The 20893-nt window shown below is 50.3% G+C and overlaps 1 protein-coding gene across 1 annotated transcript in view; it reads right to left on the bottom strand.

Moving 5' to 3' along the window:
* Window positions 1–20893, bottom strand: part of itprid2 (ITPR interacting domain containing 2) — a 60192-nt gene that overhangs the window by 24717 nt on the left and 14582 nt on the right. Inside the window, 6 exon segments of the mRNA XM_030342820.1 lie at window positions 3835–4183; window positions 4479–4571; window positions 4668–4728; window positions 5213–5360; window positions 5550–5639; window positions 6743–6785. Of these exon segments, the coding sequence (XP_030198680.1) occupies window positions 3835–4183; window positions 4479–4571; window positions 4668–4728; window positions 5213–5360; window positions 5550–5639; window positions 6743–6785 (784 nt within the window).

Raw genomic sequence — 20893 nt, 5'->3', positions numbered from 1 at the left:
GGGCTCGGATGTGTTTCAAGCCTGCAAAATCTAGGTCCCTGGTGCTCAAGAGGGGGAAAGTGACTGACAAAATCCGCTTCTCTCTGGACGGCACCCAGATTCCATCAGTCACCGAGAAACCCATCAAGAGCCTCGGAAAGACCTTTGATTGCACCCTGAAGGACGCTGCATCCATCAAGGCCACAAAACGGGAGCTGGAGGCGTGGCTGACAGCAGTGGACAAGTCGGGTCTGCCTGGTAAATTCAAGGCCTGGATTTACCAGCACGGTGTTCTCCCCAGGATTCTGTGGCCCCTGCTTGTGTACGAGTTCCCAATAACAACAGTACAGGGCTTCGAGAGGAGGATCAGCCGTTACCTCCGTAGATGGCTGGGCCTGCCACGAAGCCTGAGTAGCATCGCTCTATACGGGCACAACAACAAACTGAAGCTCCCCATTAGCCGCCTGAATGAGGAGTTCATGGTAACCCGTGCAAGAGAGGTGCTGCAGTACAGGGAATCCAGTGATCCAAAGGTCTCCCAGGCTGGCATCGAAGTCAGGAATGGAAGGAAGTAGGGATGGGCGTGAGGAATCGATTACTCGAGTACTCCTCGTTACAAATGAACTCGGTTGGTGGACAGGCAAACTCGAGTATACACACAAACAAAGTTTTCTGCAAATGTAGCAAATGTATAAATTTTCTGTTGGCGCCACTAACGCATGACGTGGGCACAAAGTAAATTAAATGCATCCATTTCCATGGCGCGTTCCGTGCCGTGTGCAGGCATGCCAGAATTCAATAAGTTAAGAGATGGCGGTTAAAGCAAAGCGCAGCGAAGAATTGAAATACTTTAAAGAAATAGGAGATCATAAGGTGAAATGTAAAATATGCCAAGCGAAATCGAGCTACCAGAAAGTACTATGCGGCAACATATGCTCCTGAAACACAACGGTGAGTTCGGGAAAGCAGACCCGCAGCAACGGTGAAAGTGAAAGTGTGTCGGCTATTTTCACCGCCGCAAGACGCCGTTTTATTTGCAGCTTTAAATTATTTGCAATGGTTAGGCTACTTGTTTCGTTTTTGTTTTTTTGAAACTGTTACAGGCCTTGGTTCGACGTGATTTAAATTGTGAGACGCATATTTATTTTTGTAAGGAAAATGTGTTTTGAACGTTTGCAAAAATAAATAATGAATGCTCTGATAACTCTGACTGTTTTGATGGAGAATAAGCATTACATGTTTGGTTGGTAATGTTGCCGTTCATCATCAGGCCTATTCCTGCTGCAGATGCGTTGCATTCTAAAAATAGATTCGATTTAACGAGTACTCGATTGATCCTCGAGGAATTCCTTTGATCACTCGAGTTCGGAATTTACTACTCGTGCCCATCCCTAGAAGGAAGTGGAGGGCGCAGGAAGCAGTCGAGCAGGCGGAGTCACGCTTGCGTCACAGCGTGCTGGTCGGCCCAGTGGCATCTGGACGAGCAGGGCTTGGTAGCGTTGCAACCACACGCTACGACAAAGCCCTGGGCAAAGACAGACGCCGATTGGTCCAAGAGGAAGTGAGAACTGGCGTGGAGGAACTGCGTGCTAGCCAGATGGTGGGGATGCGACAGCAAGGCGCATGGACGAGATGGAAACAGGCAGTGGACCGCAAAATCTCCTGGTCTGATCTTTGGCAAGCTGAGCCTTACCGGATCAAGTTCCTGATTGCGTCCGTCTATGACGTCTTACCCAGCCCATCCAACCTCTTCTGCTGGGGCAAGGTTGACGCACCATCATGTCCTTTGTGCCTCAGAAGGGGAACGCTACAGCACATCCTCAGCTGTTGCTCCAAAGCCCTGGGAGAAGGACGCTACACTTGGCGCCACGACCAGGTGCTGATGGCGATAGCAGAAACCATCTTCACCAGCATCACCCAGAACAAGCCTCTCCGACCAGCAAGGCAGGCGATTGCTTTCATTCGAGCAGGGGAGAAGCCTAAGCCCAATCCAAGGGGGGCAGCGGGACTCCTTGGAACCGCACCGGACTGGCAGATGAAGGCCGACCTGGGGAAGCAGCTCAGATTCCCAGAGCACATCGTGGAAACCACCCTGAGACCAGACATAGTTCTGTTCTCAGATTCAACCAAACAGGTGGTCCTACTGGAGCTGACAATTCCCTGGGAGGAGGGCATGGAAGAGGCCAATGAGAGGAAGCGTGCCAAGTATGCCAACTTAGTGGAGGGGTGCCGCAGACGGGGGTGGCGTGCCCGGTGTGTGCCAATAGAGAGGTGGGCTGTAGAGGCTTTGCAGCGCGATCTCTCTGCAAAGCATACAGCATGCTTGGAGTCACAGGTGCACGTCAGAGAAAGGCCATCAAGACCACCACAGAGGCAGCTGAGAAGGCCTCTAGATGGCTGTGGATCTAGAGGGGCGATCCTGGGCACGAGTAGTAAATTCCAAACTCGAGTGATCGAAGGAATTCCTCGAGGATCAATCGAGTACTCGTTAAATCAAATCTATTTTTAGAATGCAACGCATCTGCAGCAGGAATAGGCGGCAGGCCTGATGATGAACGGCAACATTACCAACCAAACATGTAATGCTTATTCTCCATCAAAACAGTCAGAGTTATCAGAGTATTCATTATTTATTTTTCGAACCAAGGCCTGTAACAGTTTAAAAAAAACGAAACAAGTAGCCTAACCATTGCAAATAAATGCTTAAAGCTGTAAATAAAACGGCAGCAAATGGACTATGGAAATACTCAGCGTTGTGATCTTCTCTACACGCCCGGGATTACAGCTGCGTCTTGCGGCGGTGAAAATAGCCGACACACTTTCACTTTCACCGTTGCTGCGGGTCTGCTTTCCCGAACTCACCGTTGTGTTTCAGGAGCATATGTTGCCGCATAGTACTTTCTGGTAGCTCGATTTCGCTTGGCATATTTTACATTTCACCTTATGATCTCCTATTTCTTTAAAGTATTTCAATTCTTCGCTGCGATTTGCTTTAACCGCCATCTCTTAACTTTTTGAATTCTGGCGTGCCTGCACACGGCACGGAACGCGCCATGGAAATGGATGCATTTAATTTTCTTTGTGCCCACGTCATGCGTTAGTGGCGCCGACAGAAAATTGATATATTTGCTTCAGAAAACTTTGTTTGTGTGTGTATATGCAAACTCGAGTTTGCCTGTCCACCAACCGAGTTCATTTGTAACGAGTAGTACTCGAGTAATCGATTCCTCACGCCCATCCCTAGTACATGCTACTTAGACACAAGTTGGGACTTGATCAATCCCGGCTGGGTCGCCTGGTTGAGGGTGTATGATGTTGCGAGACCCGAAACACCCAATGACCCCAGGTTCCATCACTGATGATGTGTCTAAGTGCATCAATAGATGTATGTTAAACTATGAACATGTTCTGTAATAATTATAAACATATTCTATTAGATAATTTGACATGTTCTATATGAGATCATTAACATGTTCTATATGAGATAATTAACAAGTTCTGTTTGAGATCATTAACGTATTTTATATACGATCATTAACATGTTTGATGAGAATCTTTTGTGCAGGATAATCAACACGCTCTACATGAGATAATTTACATATTCTAGATAATAAGCATGTATTATATTGTATCATTGATAGAACAGATCAGATAGGAACCAGTTTAATGGGCCCCAATTATACCACCAGCTGTGAGTGTGATTAGCAAGTACATTAGTCATCATACATCTAGGTGGACCCACCCACTTGTGATGTCACAGGCAGAGGGAAAGGCAGTACTGGCTAATCACACTCACACCTGGAGGTATAATAGGGGCACCTTAACACGGTCTGTCTGCCAGCTCTCCTTCTGTACCTGGTGTCTGGGTGTCCATCCGTCAACTCCAGACCAACATCAGTTTGCTCGCTGACAGTCTTCATAGAGTGTGCTTTCGCCTCGTGGTGAGAATGGGTACCCCTGCCTTCGCCACCACTAAACGGTGCTGTACTCCCCTGTCCTCCACTAGAGTCCGCTATGGGGCTATCACTTTCTCCACCACTAAAGGGTGCTGTACTCCTTTCTCCTCCACTAGTGGACTGGGATGTCCCCAGCAGGTTGTGTTTAGTGAGGGTCTTCTTGAGGATTTTAGCAACATGTAGAGCAGAGTTATTCCTCTTTAGTGGAGAGGGTAACACCTGCCCTTCACCTCCTCCTCCCTCTCCTCCTATGAGCAAAACAACACACGCCAAAGGTCAATGTTAAACCAAAACCTCAATGGGCCTTATTCAACAACCGGCCATCTTGGTTCTAAGTGCTAGGCTGGGAACTGAACACTTTTCCCCCCTCAGCTAGCGTTTAGAACCAAGATGGCCGCTAGGTGCATATAGCCCATCATGAGGACAACTTAAAATATCTGGAATTTTAGGACTACTATAAGCAATAACCGCCACAGGGATGTACAGTTATTAGACTGTGAGGACACAGGGAGAGGACAGAGGGCAGAGGACAGTCATGTTTACCGATGCGGTGTAGCGGCTGGCCCGACACATGACTGTATAACTGGAAGAACTCGTTGGCTACCGTCGTCAGAACCTCTATCTGTCTGAACCGACCTGAGACACAAGACAGAGAGCTTGTTTAGTGTGTTAGGGAACACACAAACACATACACACACACACACACACACACACAGTACACACAGTACACACTTGTGAGAGCGTAGTTTGGGTTCTCCAGCTCCAACCGTTGGAGTTGAGCCTCGAGGTACACCTGCAGGCAGAGATGAATAGTATTAATATCTATACTCATCATCCTCATCGTCTTACCGCTTATCCAGGGTCGGGTTGCGGGGGCAGCAGCTCAAGCAGGGGCCCCTTTCCCGGGCCACATTGCGCAGCTCTAAGGGGGATCCCGAGGCGTCCCAGGCCAGTGTTGAGATATAATCTCTTCACCTAGTCCTGGGTCTTCCCAGAGGTCTCCTCCCCACTGGTCGTGCCTGGAAAACCTCCCAAGGGAGGCGCCCAGTGAGCAGCCTTACCAGATGCCTGAACCACCTCAACTGACTCCTTTCTAAGCAGAGGAGCAGTGGCTCTAATCCGAGTTCCTCACGGATGGCTGGGCTGTGTGTGTTGTGATGATATTAATAATATCAACAACAACCATATACCCAGGTGCACCTCCAGGTGAAGATGAATATCACAACACAACACCAGACAGATATAAGGCCCAACAGGGCTAAGAGAGGGAGCAGCACCGTGATATCAATGCCTTGGGCCCCCGATGTGTTGCTGAAGAAGCGAGAGGGGATCTTAGAGGCCAAGTCCGGCTCCTCTCGACCAAAACCCAGATTCAACAGGATCTCCTCTGGGTCTTCTTCATAAAGATCCAGCAACTCAGACACGCTGCAGACACAGAGCCAAGCGATCAGACACAGAGACAGACCATCAGACACAGAGACAGACCATGAGACAGACCATCAGAAACAGAGACAGACCATCAGACACAGAGACAGACCATCAGACACAGACTTTATGATAGACATGCAGACAGACAGGTGACCCTGACTGAAGACAGCCAGACAGCCGGTGTACCTTGAGACAGTGCTGCTCTTCCCAGAGCCGGTGGAGTTGATGCTCCTTCCTCGCTGTTTGTAATGGGTCCTCTTCTCCTGGACACCAAAACTACACAGAGCATTCTTATCACTATTAGTATTATGATTATTAGTAATAACTCATCATCATCACGATTATTACAATAATTATGGTCAATATATTCATTACTATTAGTATTTGCGATGCATTGATCAACTTTTTTTAGGCCGATACCAATCACCGATATTTCTAATGTGGGATCAGCTGGTTTCGTTAAGGTTTCGTTTTTGTGATGTAGGCATGCTTAAATGAAGCCTATGTCTATGGTTAAGTGAAGCATATATCTATGGTTAAGTGAAGCCTGTGTCTATGGTTAAGTGAAGCCTGTGTCTATGGTTAAGTGAAACCTGTTTCTATGGTTAAGTGAAGCCTATGTCTAGGGTTAAATTAAGCCTATTTCTATGGTTAAGTAAAGTCTGTGTCTATGGTTAAATTAAGCCTATGTCTGTCTACGGCTAAGTAAAGCCTGTGTCTATGGTTAAGTGAACCCTATTTCTATGGTTAAGGGAGGACTGTGTCTATGGTTAAGTGAAGCCTATGTCTGTGGTTAAGTTAAGTATATGTGTGAAATATGTTAAAGCAGGTCATTGTTTAAGCACAACATTAATGGTCTCAGTGACATAATGATGGTGCGTCTTGTGCACAATATTATGAGATCTCCTCCTGCAATTCCAGCAATCAATGGTGTGTTTAGGTCGTATATATTTGATGATAATGATCGGTGATGATGATAATCACTCAATTGTATTATAAGTCATTGTTCATGTTGTCCTAATATTATATGCTACAGCAATAAATACAATTCAAAGAATGATGCAAGAAATTACAGTCATTAACAGTCAAAAGTTGAGTTTCTCAATGTATGTTGGATTCAACTCAAGATCATTGCACATTACGCTTAAATAACCTGGAAAAAACTGTTTAAAAACAATGGAATGATTTTCAATATTGCCCCTGACCCAAATGGTAAGTCCGAGAGACAGAAAGAGAGACAGAGAGACAGAGAGAGAGAGAGAGAGAGAGAGAGAGAGAGAGAGAGAGAGAGCGAGCGAGAGACAATCAGACCCACATCCATCAGGGTCAACAGATACACCCTCTCTCATATAAAAGAAGAGAACAGGACCAGAACATACCAGATGGGTTCAGCTTTGGCATCAGGGGACCGAAGATGCTTAGCTGAAAACAAGATGTTTTTCAAATAATTCAAACAGGTGAGACAGATGATATAGGTAGTAAGACAAGAGAGAGGAGGTAAAACAGGTCTGATGTGTGGCGAGACAGGTGATATAGGTAGTAAGACAAGAGAGAGGATGTAAAACAGGTCCAATGTGTGGTGAGACAGGTGATATACAATGACAGATTACCTCAGGGTGATAGGGGCACATGATCATGGCCCTGAGGCAACATGGAGTTCCCCCTCCCCCCCGTTCTTAAAATGTTTATCAATTATAAACACATTACCAAGCCGCTCCATTCCACTAAGCGTAGCTGTAGCTACGGGGCTAGGTATAGCTATGGGGCTAGTTTTAGGTATGGGGCTAGGTGTAGGTATGGGTAGGGGTGCACATAACTGGTACGCAAGTACGAATGCGCGCCCATAATCAGGGATGCGTAACGTCACTTGGGTCACTACAACGCTTTTGCATAACTAACAGGAGATCAACCAAAATACATTGAGCAGCTACTTTGGCAAATAAAACAGGAGCCGGAGCAGAAGAAAATAGTTTTGTTTTTTTAAAGTGATGCTCTCATGTGCTCTATGTACGCACACTGGAGAACGATAGTTATGTTATTATAACTCTAGTTCTATGATTGTAGGCGTAGCCGTCTAGGCTTCGCCTTATGGGCTTGTCCCGTGCGCGCGCCTGCGCGCGCTGAAAATTCAAACTATGCACCTATCAGCGTGGGCACCGCCCACATTTCCCACGGTATCGTGTCTATATAACGCGGTGTATACCGTCGCTCATCCTCCACGCTTTTCTTTCAGCATTTGGAGGGTACAGCAGGTGGGAAACTAGACGGCTACGCCTACAATAATAGAACTAGAGTTATAATAACATAACTATCGTTCTATTTCATGTATTATGGGCTACGGTGAAGCTGCGAGCGGAGCCCGATCAATGTGCTCCTGCTGGACCCCAGTCAAAACGACCTAAGTCACCAGAGCACATTAAGACTCAAAAAGCCAAGGAAGTGTAAAACACAACAGCTTGATAAAAAACTAATTCCTCCTAGATCAAGCAAGGCAATCATCAAGGGAGAAAAAAAGGAACCCATGAAAAGGAAAAGAAAAAACCAGAGCAACACGGTTTCCATTAGGTCCGCTACCACCGGGGGCGGAGCTACGGAATCCGGCTCTCCAATAATGGGACTCTCTCGGCCGTTTCTTATTTGAAGAAAACGGCGGGAGTGCCACACTGGTAAACAAAACCACCAGACAATTGGCGAGCCAATAGAAAACCCCCTAGCCTGTTTTTCATTTGAAAAAAGGTGGAAGAGTAAGACTGGTAATCAAGTCCAACTCGCCAGCCGGCGAGAGGAAATCCAACCACGCCGCTTTAAAGAACATGTCTATATTCTTAAGCCGTAAAAGGGGTCCCGGACTCCAGCACAGAGTTGCCGAGTGAGCCCCTGGACATGTCTAACATGTAAAAACGGACAAAGGGGCCGGGGGAAGACCATGACGCAGCCGCGCAGATGTCTTCCACCGAAACGCCCTTGAGTAGAGCCGTTGAAGCGGCCACGCTCCGTGTGGAGTGAGCTTTAACGCCCAACGGTGGTGCCAAGCCCTGCCGAGAGTAGGCTAAGCAAACACCCTCACATACCCTGCGAGAAAACCGCTGCTTAGAGAGAGCGCGGCCCCTGCTAGCGTCGCTATAACACACAAACAACTGTTGTGTGGAGCGGAACGCGGCCGAGCGATTCACGTACATAGCCAATGCCCGAACCGGGCACAGGAGATGCAACTCCGCCTCCGCCTCACTAGAATGAGGCGGGGGGTGAAAAGCCTTAAGCACAATATCCCTCGACCGAAAATAACTATGAATGTTCTTCGGGAGGAACGCAGGATTAGGTCTGAGCAACGCGAAGGAGCTGTCCTCGTTTAGCAACAAGCAACTCGGGCTGACAGACAGAGCGGTTAGCTCACCGGCCCGCTTGGCAGAAACCAAGGCCAACAAGAGCGCCGTCTTAAATGACAGGGCATCCAAAGGGGCCTGAGAAAGAGGCTCGAAAGGATCCCTGGACAATCCGCGCAACACGGTGGGGAGATCCCAGCGTGGTGTAAGCACGCGTGAAACAGGCCTAACCCGTCTAGCCCCATGCAAGAATCTCTTGACCAGTGGATGGCTGAAGATCGGTCCACCATCACAGCCTGCATGGCCAGCCGAAACGGCTGCCGCATAGACCTTGATAGTGGAGAAGGCCAAACCTTTTTCCAATAAGTTTGGCAGAAACGAAAGCACGCTTCCCACCTCGCATTGAGATGGACAGCATGGTTCCTCTCACACCAATTAGAGAAGGCGCACCACTTCGCCGCTTGGAGGGAAGAAGTAGAAGGCACACGAGCACTCTGAATAGTGTTGATAACCGTCTCAGGCAAACCTTTGCCCTGAAGGATCAACCTCTCAGGAGCCAAACCAACAGCCGTCCCGAGACATCGGGCGGGTGGTGCACCGTCCCGTGGGCCTGTGAAAGCGCATCCGGCCTGAACGGTACTGGCCAAGGCGCCGACCGCGAGAGCGCGGCCAGCTCTGGAAACCACAGAGCTGAACGGTTCTCCGGGGCCACTAATATCAGGGACAGTCTCTCCTGTCTGACCCGTTCCAGAAGAGGAAGGATCAGCTGGAGCGGGGGAAAACGCATACAAGAGAGCCTGCGGTCAAGGTGTGTGTGCCAATGCATCTACCCCCAACGGGGGAAGATCCCGAGGGCTGAGGGAGAACCACCACCTGCAGTGCGTGTTCTCCCTGGACGCGAAGAGGTCCACCTGCGCTGTCCCGAACCTCTGCCAGATCAGTCTGACAATGTCGGGATGTAACCGCCACTCGTCTCGGCGGGGACCGCCTCGAGACATGAGGTCCGCCCCAAAGTTCTGGGCGCCCGCGATATGCAGGGCTCTCAGACTAAGGAGATACTGATGAGCCCAAAGCCAGTGCTCGACCGCCTTTCGGTGGAGAGCAGGGGAGCGGACTCCCCCCTGTCTGTTGATGTACGCCGCCGCCGACACGCTGTCTGTCCTGATCAGAACGTGGCGGCCGCGCACCAGGTGAAAGAAATGCAACAGCACTTTCCTCACAGCGTCGAGCTCCAACACATTTATGTGTTCTGTAGGGGGCGTGCGCCACTCGTCTCCGACCGAGTGAGAGAGGCACGTTCCTCCCCAACCCGTCAACGAGGCGTCCGTGAAGACCACTACGTAGGACGCCACCCTGCCCAGGGGAACACCCCTGAGAAGGGCGGAGGGTCCTTTCCAATATTCCAGGTCTGGCGACACCGAACGGGGAACGAGGAGCACCCTGAGCTTGTGTCGCCTGGGGTCCAACCGTTGACAAGCAAACCACCGCTGGAGTCTGCGCATAAAAAGCAGACCCAGGGGGACCACGGGGTGGGCAGCTGCCATCAGCCCTAACAGGCGCATGGTGGACAGTGCGGTCACGTTTCTGCGAACGTGAAAACGGGAGAGCGCCGACAGGATGGCGTCTCGCCGAGGAGGAGAAAGCATCGCAGTCATGGTGGCTGAGTCTAGGCAAAGCCCCAAGTAGACTGTCTGCCGGCTGGGGAGCGGTGAGCTCTTCTCCCAGTTGATGGCAAAACCCAGGAAGGAGAGATGGTTTATCACCAACATGGTGTCCCTTCTCGCAGTCTCTTCTGAGTTGCTCAGAATAAGCAGGTCGTCTAGGTAGAAGAGAATCCTCTTTCCCTGACGCCTGAGCGGTTCCAACGCCTTCTCCACACACTTCGAGAAGGTGCGCGGAGCCAGGGAATAGCCGAACGGCAGACACTGGTACTCGTACGCCATCCCCATAAAGGCAAAGCGGAGAAACTTCCTGTGCGCCTGCCGAACAGGGACGTGGAAGTAAGCATCCTTAAGATCCAGGGATGTGAACCAATCGCCCTCTCTCACACACCGGAACAACGCTCCGACAGTGAGCATTCTGAACTTCCTCGTGGCAACGAATCTGTTGAACACGCGAAGATCCAGAATAGGTCTCTTTTCCCCTGACTTCTTGGAAACCAGGAAGTAGCGGGAATAAAACCCTAGGTGAGACTCGTAGGGGGGAACGACAGTGATGGCCCCCTTTACCAAGAGACGTGCCACCTCTGCTGCTAGAGCCGTGCTCGCAGCCGGGTCCCGTAGCGTGGTCTCCACCAACCCCATAAAGGGTGGGGGACGACGCTTGAACTGTATGGGATGGCCCCATCTCAACGTGGTGTCCAACCACGATGGCAGAACGCACTGCTCTTGCCAACACGCATAGCGGTCGGAGAGAGGGCGAGCCGACAGCTGAGGAAGACCATCCAGGAATAACCCGTATTCCTCTGCCCCTACCGCCTCCACACTGCGTGTGAACCAAGGGGGGCTTCCCATGAAAGGGAGGAGGCTCAGCGAGCGGAGGAGACGTAACAGAACTAGCCGCTGTAAAAACAATGAGCTGTCTAGACGTCGCGCTCGTGCCCGCTGAACAGGGAGCGAGCCGTCCGACCGCCACCCTACAGCCACCGGGCTGAGGGGGGGAAAGAGGCAACATGGAGGAGCGCACCACAAGCGTAGGACGCAGGTGGCCTGAGGAATATCGCTCTTTAGGTACCATGTACTGCCGTTCGGCCGAACGGTCTTTACTTTTTTCTTTAATAGGGAAAGAAAAAGTAGGAGCAAGCGTCCGGAACTTCCCGGTCCGTGGCGCTGCTGCTCTCCCCATGCGCGGCAGCTGCGGCTGTGGCTGCTGCTGCACCAGGGCTTGAGTCGGAGGCGGCCCCCTGGAACGCTGGGACCGGCCTAGACCCCGCTTCCTCCCAGCCTGCTGGCAGGAGGAGCCCGTGAGAATCGCCCCGAACCGGGAACGATTCTCACGGACTGACTGCTGGTGCGTGAGCACCTCGGAGAACCTGGGACCAAATAGGCCATCCGGCGCTAGTGGACCCTGGACGAGGCTGGCCCGCTCTCGTTCCGGCACCGCAGTGTGGGAGAGCCATATGACCCTTTGAATCATGGTAGCCGACGCCATATGCCGGCCGGCCGAAACGGTTATCGGCTGGCATAGCTGGAGGATGGCGCTGGAAAAGCGGGAAACCGCCAGCCATCTCGCGGCTTCTTCCGGGCCGTAGGCCTCCCTGTCAGCCGACAAGGAGACCATGGCAGAGGAGAGCAGGGCGATGTTGTTGACCGCCGCCGCGGATTGAGAGGCACAAACGAACACTCTGTCCGTTAGGCCGACAATCTGCTTCTGGAGGCGGTCGGGGGGCAGCGGCTTTTCGTTAGGGAGCCATCCGGCGCCCGGACAGAGAAGCGCTGCCAGGGGAGGATCCAGGCGAGGGATCCCCCTCGCCTGAGTATCGGCCCACCCCTCCACGTTGGTGAAATCCGTGTAGGATCTGACCGGAGCCTTCAGGGTCGAAGGGTCCTCACCTGCAGCAATAAACAAGTGCTGCAAAGGCGGGAACAAGGGGCACTGGGTAACCCGCCGGGAAAAAGATGGGGTGCGAAAGCACTCGCCCTGCATATCGTCAGATACGGGGGCAAGAGGCGGGGCCGGCATGGGAATCCCTTTGATGGCCGCCGCCTCACCCATGATCTCCCGGAAGAGATCGGTCATCCGGCGCGGACCCTCGTGTTGTATGACGGTGGCGGTTGTAACCCGAGAGCGGGAAAAACCGGATGCCGAGTCGCCGAAGACGTCGTCCATGGAGGCGTCGATGATGCCATCGTCGACGAAAGGGCCGGCCCTGAACAGGTCGATGGCGTCACCCAGTTCCACCGCAGGGGAAAAGAAGAGATGCCTGGAGAGGATCCCCTCTTCAGGCAGCTCCCGGCAGGCGACACAGGAGACGGGGGCCGCCATAGCAGCCGCGGCGTGGTCGGCGCCGAGGCACCGAAAGCACGCCAAGTGCCCGTCACCCGGTGCCAGGGAGGCGGGACAGGAGGCGCATAGGAGCCCTGAAAAGGACCTAGCTCCAGGTGCGCTCTCAGGTGGCCCTGAAAAGGGCCGTTTGTCCGCGGGCTCGCCCGAGCCGCTGCCACCGGCTTGGGAGATCCGTGTTGAAGTTCTCATTTTCTTAATAGTAGTTCTCAATTTCTCGCTGACAAGCACAAGTGCTGAAAGAAAAGGGAGGATGAGCGACGGTACTATACACCGCGTTATATAGACACGATACCGTGGGAAATGTGGGCGGTGCCCACGCTGACAGGTGCATAGTTTGAATTTTCGGGACAAGCCCATAAGGCGAAGCCTAGACGGCGTAGCCTACATGAAATAGAACGATAGTTATGATATTATAACTCTAGTTCTATGATTGTAGGCGTAGCCGTCTTGGCTTCGCCTTATGGGCTTGTCCCGTGCGTGTGCTTGCGCGCACTGAAAAATTTAAACTATGCACCAATCACATTCCCACAGCACCATGTATATAAGGCGGCACAAGCCGCCGCCCATCCTTCACGCTATTCTTTCAGCATTTGTAGGGTACAGCAGTTGGGAAACTAGACGGCTACGCCTACAATCATAGAACTTAAAAAAAAGAGTTATAATATCATAACTATCGTTCTATTTCATGTAGGCTACGCTGTCTAGGCTTTGCCTTATGGGCTAAGGTGAAGCTGCGAGCGGAGCCAAATCAATGTACTCCTGCTGGACCCCAGTCAAGAAACTTAAGTCACCAGGGCACACAAGACTCAAAAAAGCCGAGGATGTGCAAAACGGCAAAAACAGCTTAATAAAAAACGAATTCCTCCTAGATCAAGCAAGGCGATGATGAAGAGAAATAAGTGAGTCTGCAAAGACTCCGGCCCCAATCCGTCCTTCATGGAATCCATGAAAGTGAAGGGAAAAACCAGAGTAATACGGTTTCCATTAGGTCCGCTGCCACCGGGGGCGGAGCTACGGAGTTCGACTCTCCAATAAGGAGCTTCTCTCGTCTGTTTCTTATTTTAAAAAAAAAACGGCGGGAGTGCCATACTGGCAGACAAAACCAACTCATCATACGGTGAGCCATTAGGAACCTCTCTACTCCGCTTACCATTTGAAAAACGGACGGAGAGAAATACTGCCATTCAAGTCCAACTCGCCATTCGTCAAGAGGAATTTCAACAATGCAGCTTAAAAGAACATGCCTTCATTCCTAAGCCGTAGAAGGGGCACCGGACTCCAACACAGAGTTGCCGAGTGAGCCCCTGGCGAGGAGGCGAGAGCATCGCTGTCATGGCGGCTGAGTCTAGGCAAAGCCCCAACATGTAGAAACGAACAAAGGGGCCGGGGGAAGACCAAGACGCAGCCGCGCAAATGTCTTCCACCGGATCGCCTCTGAGTAGAGCCGTTGAAGCGGCCACGCCCCGTGTCGAGTGAGCTTTAACTTTTGGCGCTAATGGTACGGCCACACCAACCGCGTTACTCGCGTTGGATAACGCGAGTCGCGGCTAACCTGACGCTTGATCATTGTGTGATGGTTCAACGCTTCCAACGCGCCAACGCAGCTAGATGAGTCCATGTCCATGCAAGTGAACGGAGCGTTCCCTCTTCGTCATAACTATCAAACCAAACATCCTTCACATTCACCGAGCGAACATTATGAAAGTAAAATGCACATTTCTCGCTAAAAATGTTTCCATAAACGCATTTAATGGCGTAACTATGTTACTATTTCCACCCAGAATAAAGAAAGATGTCGGCCGTATGCTTCTGTGCAAGCGTCACTACTCTCTGCCAGTGACGTCGGGTCAAGCTCCACGCTGATTGGCTATCGCGGCTAACCGTCACGCGTTGCAGCGTTGAAAGTAAAATTTTTTGAACTCCGGGCGTTGGTGCATTGGGCGCGTTACTGCGTTTACATGCGTGATTACGTATGGCAAGCCATCCCCGCCAGAAAACGGCATCATGTATCACCTTCATTCCGCCGTAAAAAACGCCGTAAAATGTAGAAAAACGCCATAAAATACGCCGTCATGCGCAAAAAAGCGCCGCTTTTTACGCCGCAGTTGAGCCTTTCAAGAGCGTGCGTAAAAAGCGCCGTTTTGAACATCAAACCGCGTAAAATACAGCGCTTTTGTGCACATCACAACGCCGTAAAATACGGCATTTCTCTAGTATGCTAATAATCTCCGCCCTTCTTTTCTCTCAGCCAATGCATTTGAAGTGTTTGCGCCCAATCGCTGAACAAGACAAGCAGACCAAATCAGTTCAACACAGATCTCCTCTCATTTGGCGTTAGTTGGAGCGTCATATTCATATAGATATAAATATTAGTAAATGCAGTTTCAACGTTGTGATAACCGTGGTCCAATCGATAGAGACGCTTGCTTTGTAGGGAAGAGGTTGTCGGATCTAATCCATTTATTGTCAGATTTGTGCTTTTGTCAGATGGTCACGCTTTTATGATCGCAATGCTTTTTAGTCCGCAAGCCAGACCTCCTGTGTTATAAGTTCCAAATTCAGTGCCTTTTTAGTCAGCCAGCCAGATCATCTAGGTAGCCAGATCATCTAGGTGTCTTGTTACACGCTTTATAAGTTAATTATATTTAAATTACTACAGCCATGGAGCCTTTATTTTCGCGGAGTTATCGTAACATCCTCTCTTGTTCAATCGATATAAATACACAGTGGAAAGGAGTGAGAGGGAGCCATATAGAGAGACACTGATGAACTGGGGAGCCATGCTCTAACAACGTTCAGAGGCTTGTAACAGTCTACTGAGTCTGGCACGGTGCTTAAATGGGCTCTGGAGACGCAGGAATGTTGTTGGATTCAACTATTTGTGCATGGAAGCAAAAAAATATCTCCCCATCAAGGCCAACAGCAGAGTAGCCTACGAAAAGAATAGACTGATATGAATGCTTCAAATATTAAAACCCGATTGATTAGGCCTATGCCGACATAATATCAGTCCTAATCCTGAACGCACCGTGCGTACATTTTTCACGGCATTTTCCCCCAGACAGACAGACACTTTATTTACCCAAAACTAACTTTCATAATCCAGCAGGTTACACAATACAAATTACTCTTACACAAATACAGACAGCCTATACAGTAGGCTAATACAGCGCCCACCTCAGCAAAAGGTAAAATGTAAAAAGAAGATATAAGCTCCATTTAAAATACAGATGCTGTAGCCTACATAAAAATACAGATGCCACATGAAATATGAAAATAGGATGCAATGTATAAATATGCAAAACTAGGGTATAACTAGGCTATAATGAGAATACTTGGTTAACATACATCTGTGCAATGACTATCCTCCTAAATTAAATTAGTTAGATGGAAAGATTTTTGTCTATGGAATGATCCTGTCACTTTACTGCCACACATTGTGTGTGTCAGTAAAGTGATGAGGTAGGAGAATCCGTGTATGGTTCGTTCTTTGAATATTCCGATTTATAACAAAATCAGAAAAAACAATTAACAGGATTGTTTTTTGGTTTTTCTGATTTGGTTTTGAAACTGAAAAAGGGCAAAAGGAATAAACTAATAAACGGCATTTGATTTTGTGTTTGTGTGTTGGTTTTTAAAACCCGAAACAGAAAAACAAATAGGGCCTACAAAAATAGATACATTTATAGTTATAGGCTACACCAGAAGGCAGAATGCAGCGAAGAAAAAAGAGCCAACCACCTAGACCAGCAATAGACTAATTATATTTAGCCTTAGTTATGGCCGCACTTGAACCTTATGGTGATTTTATTTGTGAACTATTTGACACTGGAAAGACACGACGCGATCAGTACCGCTCTAAAGCATTCTGGTGCCCCGAAGTACTCCGTTATGAAGGTGAGGAGGTTCTGTGTGGAGCACAACCTTCGAAGAAGAAATCTAGTTTCGCCGGCTCCCATGGGAAACAATAAAGCTGCCCATTGTAGAATGCGAGAGACTCGATGGAACGTTTGAAACGTCTTTATATGTATTATTATTATTATTTATTTTTAAACAACCTCTTGCCTACTACAGAGCAAGCGTCTCTATCGATTGGGCCACGGCCACGGTGACCACACTGTAGGAACTGGATTTACTAATATATATCTATATGACGCTACAACTAACAACAAATGAGAGGAGAACTCCTCAAAGCAGATCTGTGCTAAACTGATTTGGCCTGCTTGTCTTGTTCAGCGATTGGGCGCAAACACTTCAAATGCATTGGCTGAGAGAAAAGAAGGGCAGAGATTATTAGCATACTAGAGAGATGCCGTATTTTACGGCGTTGTGGTGTGCACAAAAGCGCCGTATTTTACGCGCGGTTTGATGTTCAAAACGACGCTTTTTACGCGCGCTCTTGAAAGGCTTAATTGCGGCGTAAAAAGCGGCGCTATTTTGCGCATGACGGCGTAAAATACAGCGTTTTTTCTACATTTTACGGCGTTTTTTACGGCGTAATGAAGGTGATACGCGTCTAAATGATGCAGTTTTCTGGCGGGGATGGCTTGCCATAATTACGTGCGTCTGCCGCGTCTAACGCCCCTAACGCAACGATTCAACGCGTGTAACGCGTATACGCGCCTAGACCAATGGTTCCCTATGCAAAAATGCCGATTTTCAACGCCCCTAACGCGAGTAACGCGGTTGGTGTGGCCGTACCTTAAGCCTTGCCGAGCATAGGCTAAGCAAACACCCTCACATATCCAGCGAGAAAACCGCTGTTTAAAGAGAGCGCGGCCCCTGCTAGCGTCGCTATAACACACAAACAAATGTTTCGTGGAGCGGAACGCGGCCGAGCGTTTCACGTACATAGCCAGCGCCCACACAGGGCACAGGAGATGCAACTCCGCCTCCGCCTCACTAGAATGAGGCGGGGGGTGAAAAGCCTTAAGCACCATATCTCTCGACCGGAAAGTACAGTACAGTTATATGCTCCTATAACGGCTAGCCGTTGGGAGTTGCTGGACCGGCCCAATTGTCGATCCAGCGATGAAATTCATTTTTACTAAGCATTATCCTACGTAGCTGGATCTTATTCAGGTCAGTCCATTTCTCGACTTTGATCTATCGATCGTGTGCATATTTGCGTTGGGTTTTTGCAAATAGTATTTGCTTCTGTGGCATATAGTTCTCCATACGGATAACGTGTCCAAGCCATCGCAGTGTTTGTTTGCGAATGAAGACATCTAGGCGCCCAGCATTAGTTATTCTGTAAACATCGGAGTTGTTGTACACATACGCGTAGTCCCAGTCTTGGTTGTTGATGCGCTGATTGTACTCTGCTAGGGACTCTCTTTTATCACGCGCAGGCGGTGTATTCCGCCGTCGATGGCCACCCTTGATCATACACCGTAACATTTTACGCCATACGACCTCCAGGCTGGCCAAGTTCTTTTCACTAATGTCCCAAGTGTGTGCCGTGTATGTTAGACGAGAGCAGCAGTATGCCTGTAGGAATTGGACGCGTATTCCCATGTTGATGCGGTGGTCACATAGTACACGCTTCAGCTCACTGAACTTTCCCCAGCCTGCTGCTATTCTGTGCGCGGTCATTTCAGTGTCACTCTCAGGATCGATATTAACTCCCAAGTACTTGAAAACCTTGCTGTTCTTGATTGCGACATTGTTTAGCTTTATCAGGCTGGCCATAGTATAGTCGCTCAGTGAGTTGACTACTTGTGTTTCAGTCTTCTTTATGGACAAACTTAAACCGTATTCATTCAGAGTTTTGTCGATGATTTCTATTGAAGTTTGCATCGCAAGCTTAGAGGCAAAGATGAAAGCAGCATCATCGGCGTATAGAATTTTCTTGATACGTACTTGATGTGCCAAGCTCATCAACAAGGCGGCGGTCAATAACACGTACTACAAAATCAAAGTATATATTGAAGAGCAGGGGCGCCTCAATTCCACCCTGGCGGCATCCCTTGTTGACTTCAAACCTGGTTCGATGGCCTTTGATGGTGACGGTGGTACCCGTGTAGATTGCTTTTATAAGATCGATTAAGCGATGACACTTGAAGCGCTTGTAAAGTAGGACGAACAGTAGTTTCCGAGGCAATTTATCATAGGCAGCATTTTGTTATACACTCATGGAGTATATGCACTGCATCGGCGCACGATGAATTGCGTCTGAACCCACATTGTGACCAGTCGAGTATCATGTTGTAGGCTGCCTCCAGGCGTTTACACAGGACCATCGGTAGTAATCGGCTGAGTGTGCTCGTCACACTTAGTGGTCGATAGTTAGTGGGGTCCGAGTGTCTTCCTCTCTTGTAGAGTGCGGTAATTATACTCTCACACCAGGTCTTCGGGACGCATACACACTGCCATATAATTGCAAATAGTAGTACCAGCCACTGGATGAGCTGTCTTGCACCCACACCATACTTTATTTGCTCGTTTCTAAGGCGGTCTCCAGCACCCTCGCAGCGTCCGTTCTTCAACATTCGCATGGTTTCCTTGATTTCCTCGCCTTGTGGCGCTTCCTGGTTGAAAGAACTATTAATGTTCTTAGGGAGGAACGCAGGATTAGGTCTGAGCAGCGCAAAGGAGCTGTCCTCGTTAAGCAACAAGCAGCTCGGGCTGACAGACAGAGCGGTCAGCTCACAGGCCCGCTTGGCAGAAACCAAAGTCAATAAGAGCGCCGTTTTAAAGGACAGGGTATCCAAAGGGGCCTGAGACAGAGGCTCGAAAGGGTCCCTGGACAACCCGCGTAACACGGTGGGTTACAACCCGCTTGCTGTAACCACAGCGCGCAGACCCGTCCTCTTGCCATCCACAAACTGTAGAAGGGAGGTAGAGGGGATTATGTGGGAAACTAGGAAACTAGTACAAGCGTCCGTATCCACGGGCTCGTTTAATGAGTCTCCAGCCCGCCCACGAAGCTCAAAGGGACGCCGCTTCTTAGAAGCAGGAGAACCAGAGGTTATGTAAACACGCCGCCGGCCACCACCATACAGCCATCTGGCTGAGGGGGGGAAAGAGGTAATTTAAAGGAATATTGCTCTTTAGGGAGTATGTAGTACGTCTTTCTTTTCTTTATTGTTAATGGAAGAAAAAGTGGGAGCAAGTTTGCGGAACTTCTGGCCCCGCGGTGCTGCTCTACCCGGCTGCGGCGGCGGCTACTGTTGCTGTTGCTGCTGCTGCGACTGCGGCATCGGGGTTGGAGGCGGAGGCAGCTCCCTGGAGCGCTGGAACCGGCCTGGACCCCGGTTCCTCCCGGCCTGCGGGTGGGAGGAGCCCATGAGAATCGCCCCAAACCGGGAACGATTCTCACGGACGGCCTGCCGGTGAGCGAGGACCTCCGAGAACCGGGGCCCAAATAGTCCATCCGGAGCTAATGGGCCCTGGACGAGGCTGGTCCGCTCTCGTTCCGGAACCCTGGTGTGAGAGAGCCATATGGCCCTCTGGATCATTGTGGCCCACGCCATATGCCGGCCGGCCGAAACGGCTACCGGCTGGCAAAGCTGAAGGATGGCGCTGGAGAAGCGGGAAACCGCCAGCCATCTCGCGGCCTCCTTTGGGCCGTAAGCCTGCCTGCCAGCCGACAAGGAGACCAGGGCAGAGGAGAGCAGGGCGATGTTGTTGACCGCCACCGCAGACTGCGAGGCACAGACGAACACCCTGTCTGTCAGGCCGGTAATCTGCTTCTGGAGGTGGTCGGGGGTTGCGGCTTCTCGTTAGGACGCCATCCGGCGCCCGGACAGAGAAGCGCTGCCAGTGAAGGCTCCAGGCGAGGGATCCCCATCGGCTGAGTATCAGCCCACCCTTCCACGTTGGTGAAGTCAGAGAAGGCCCTCACCGGGGCCTTCAGAGTAGAGGGGTCCCCACCCGCAGCGGTGAAAAGGTGCTGAACCGGTGGGAACAGGGGGCACTGGGTAACCCGCCGGGAGGAAGAAAGGGTGCAAAAACACTCGCTTCGGTGGAAGCCCCGGAGCGGGAAAACTCGGACGCAGAGCCAGGAAAGACGTCGTCCAAGGAGGCGACGTCGACCTCGAAGCGCTCGTCGGCGTCCTGGGCATCCGGAACTTTGGCCCCGAAGATGTCGATGGCCTCAGCGAGATCCACCGATGGAGAGAAAAAGAGGTGCCTGGAGAGGAGCCCCTCTTCAGGCAGCGCGCGGCAGGCGGCGCAGGAGGCGGGGGCAACCAAGGCAGC

Source organism: Gadus morhua, chromosome 20 (assembly GCF_902167405.1).
Source record: "Gadus morhua chromosome 20, gadMor3.0, whole genome shotgun sequence".
NCBI classification, from domain to species: domain Eukaryota; kingdom Metazoa; phylum Chordata; class Actinopteri; order Gadiformes; family Gadidae; genus Gadus; species Gadus morhua.
This window is presented reverse-complemented; position numbering and strand designations above follow the sequence as displayed.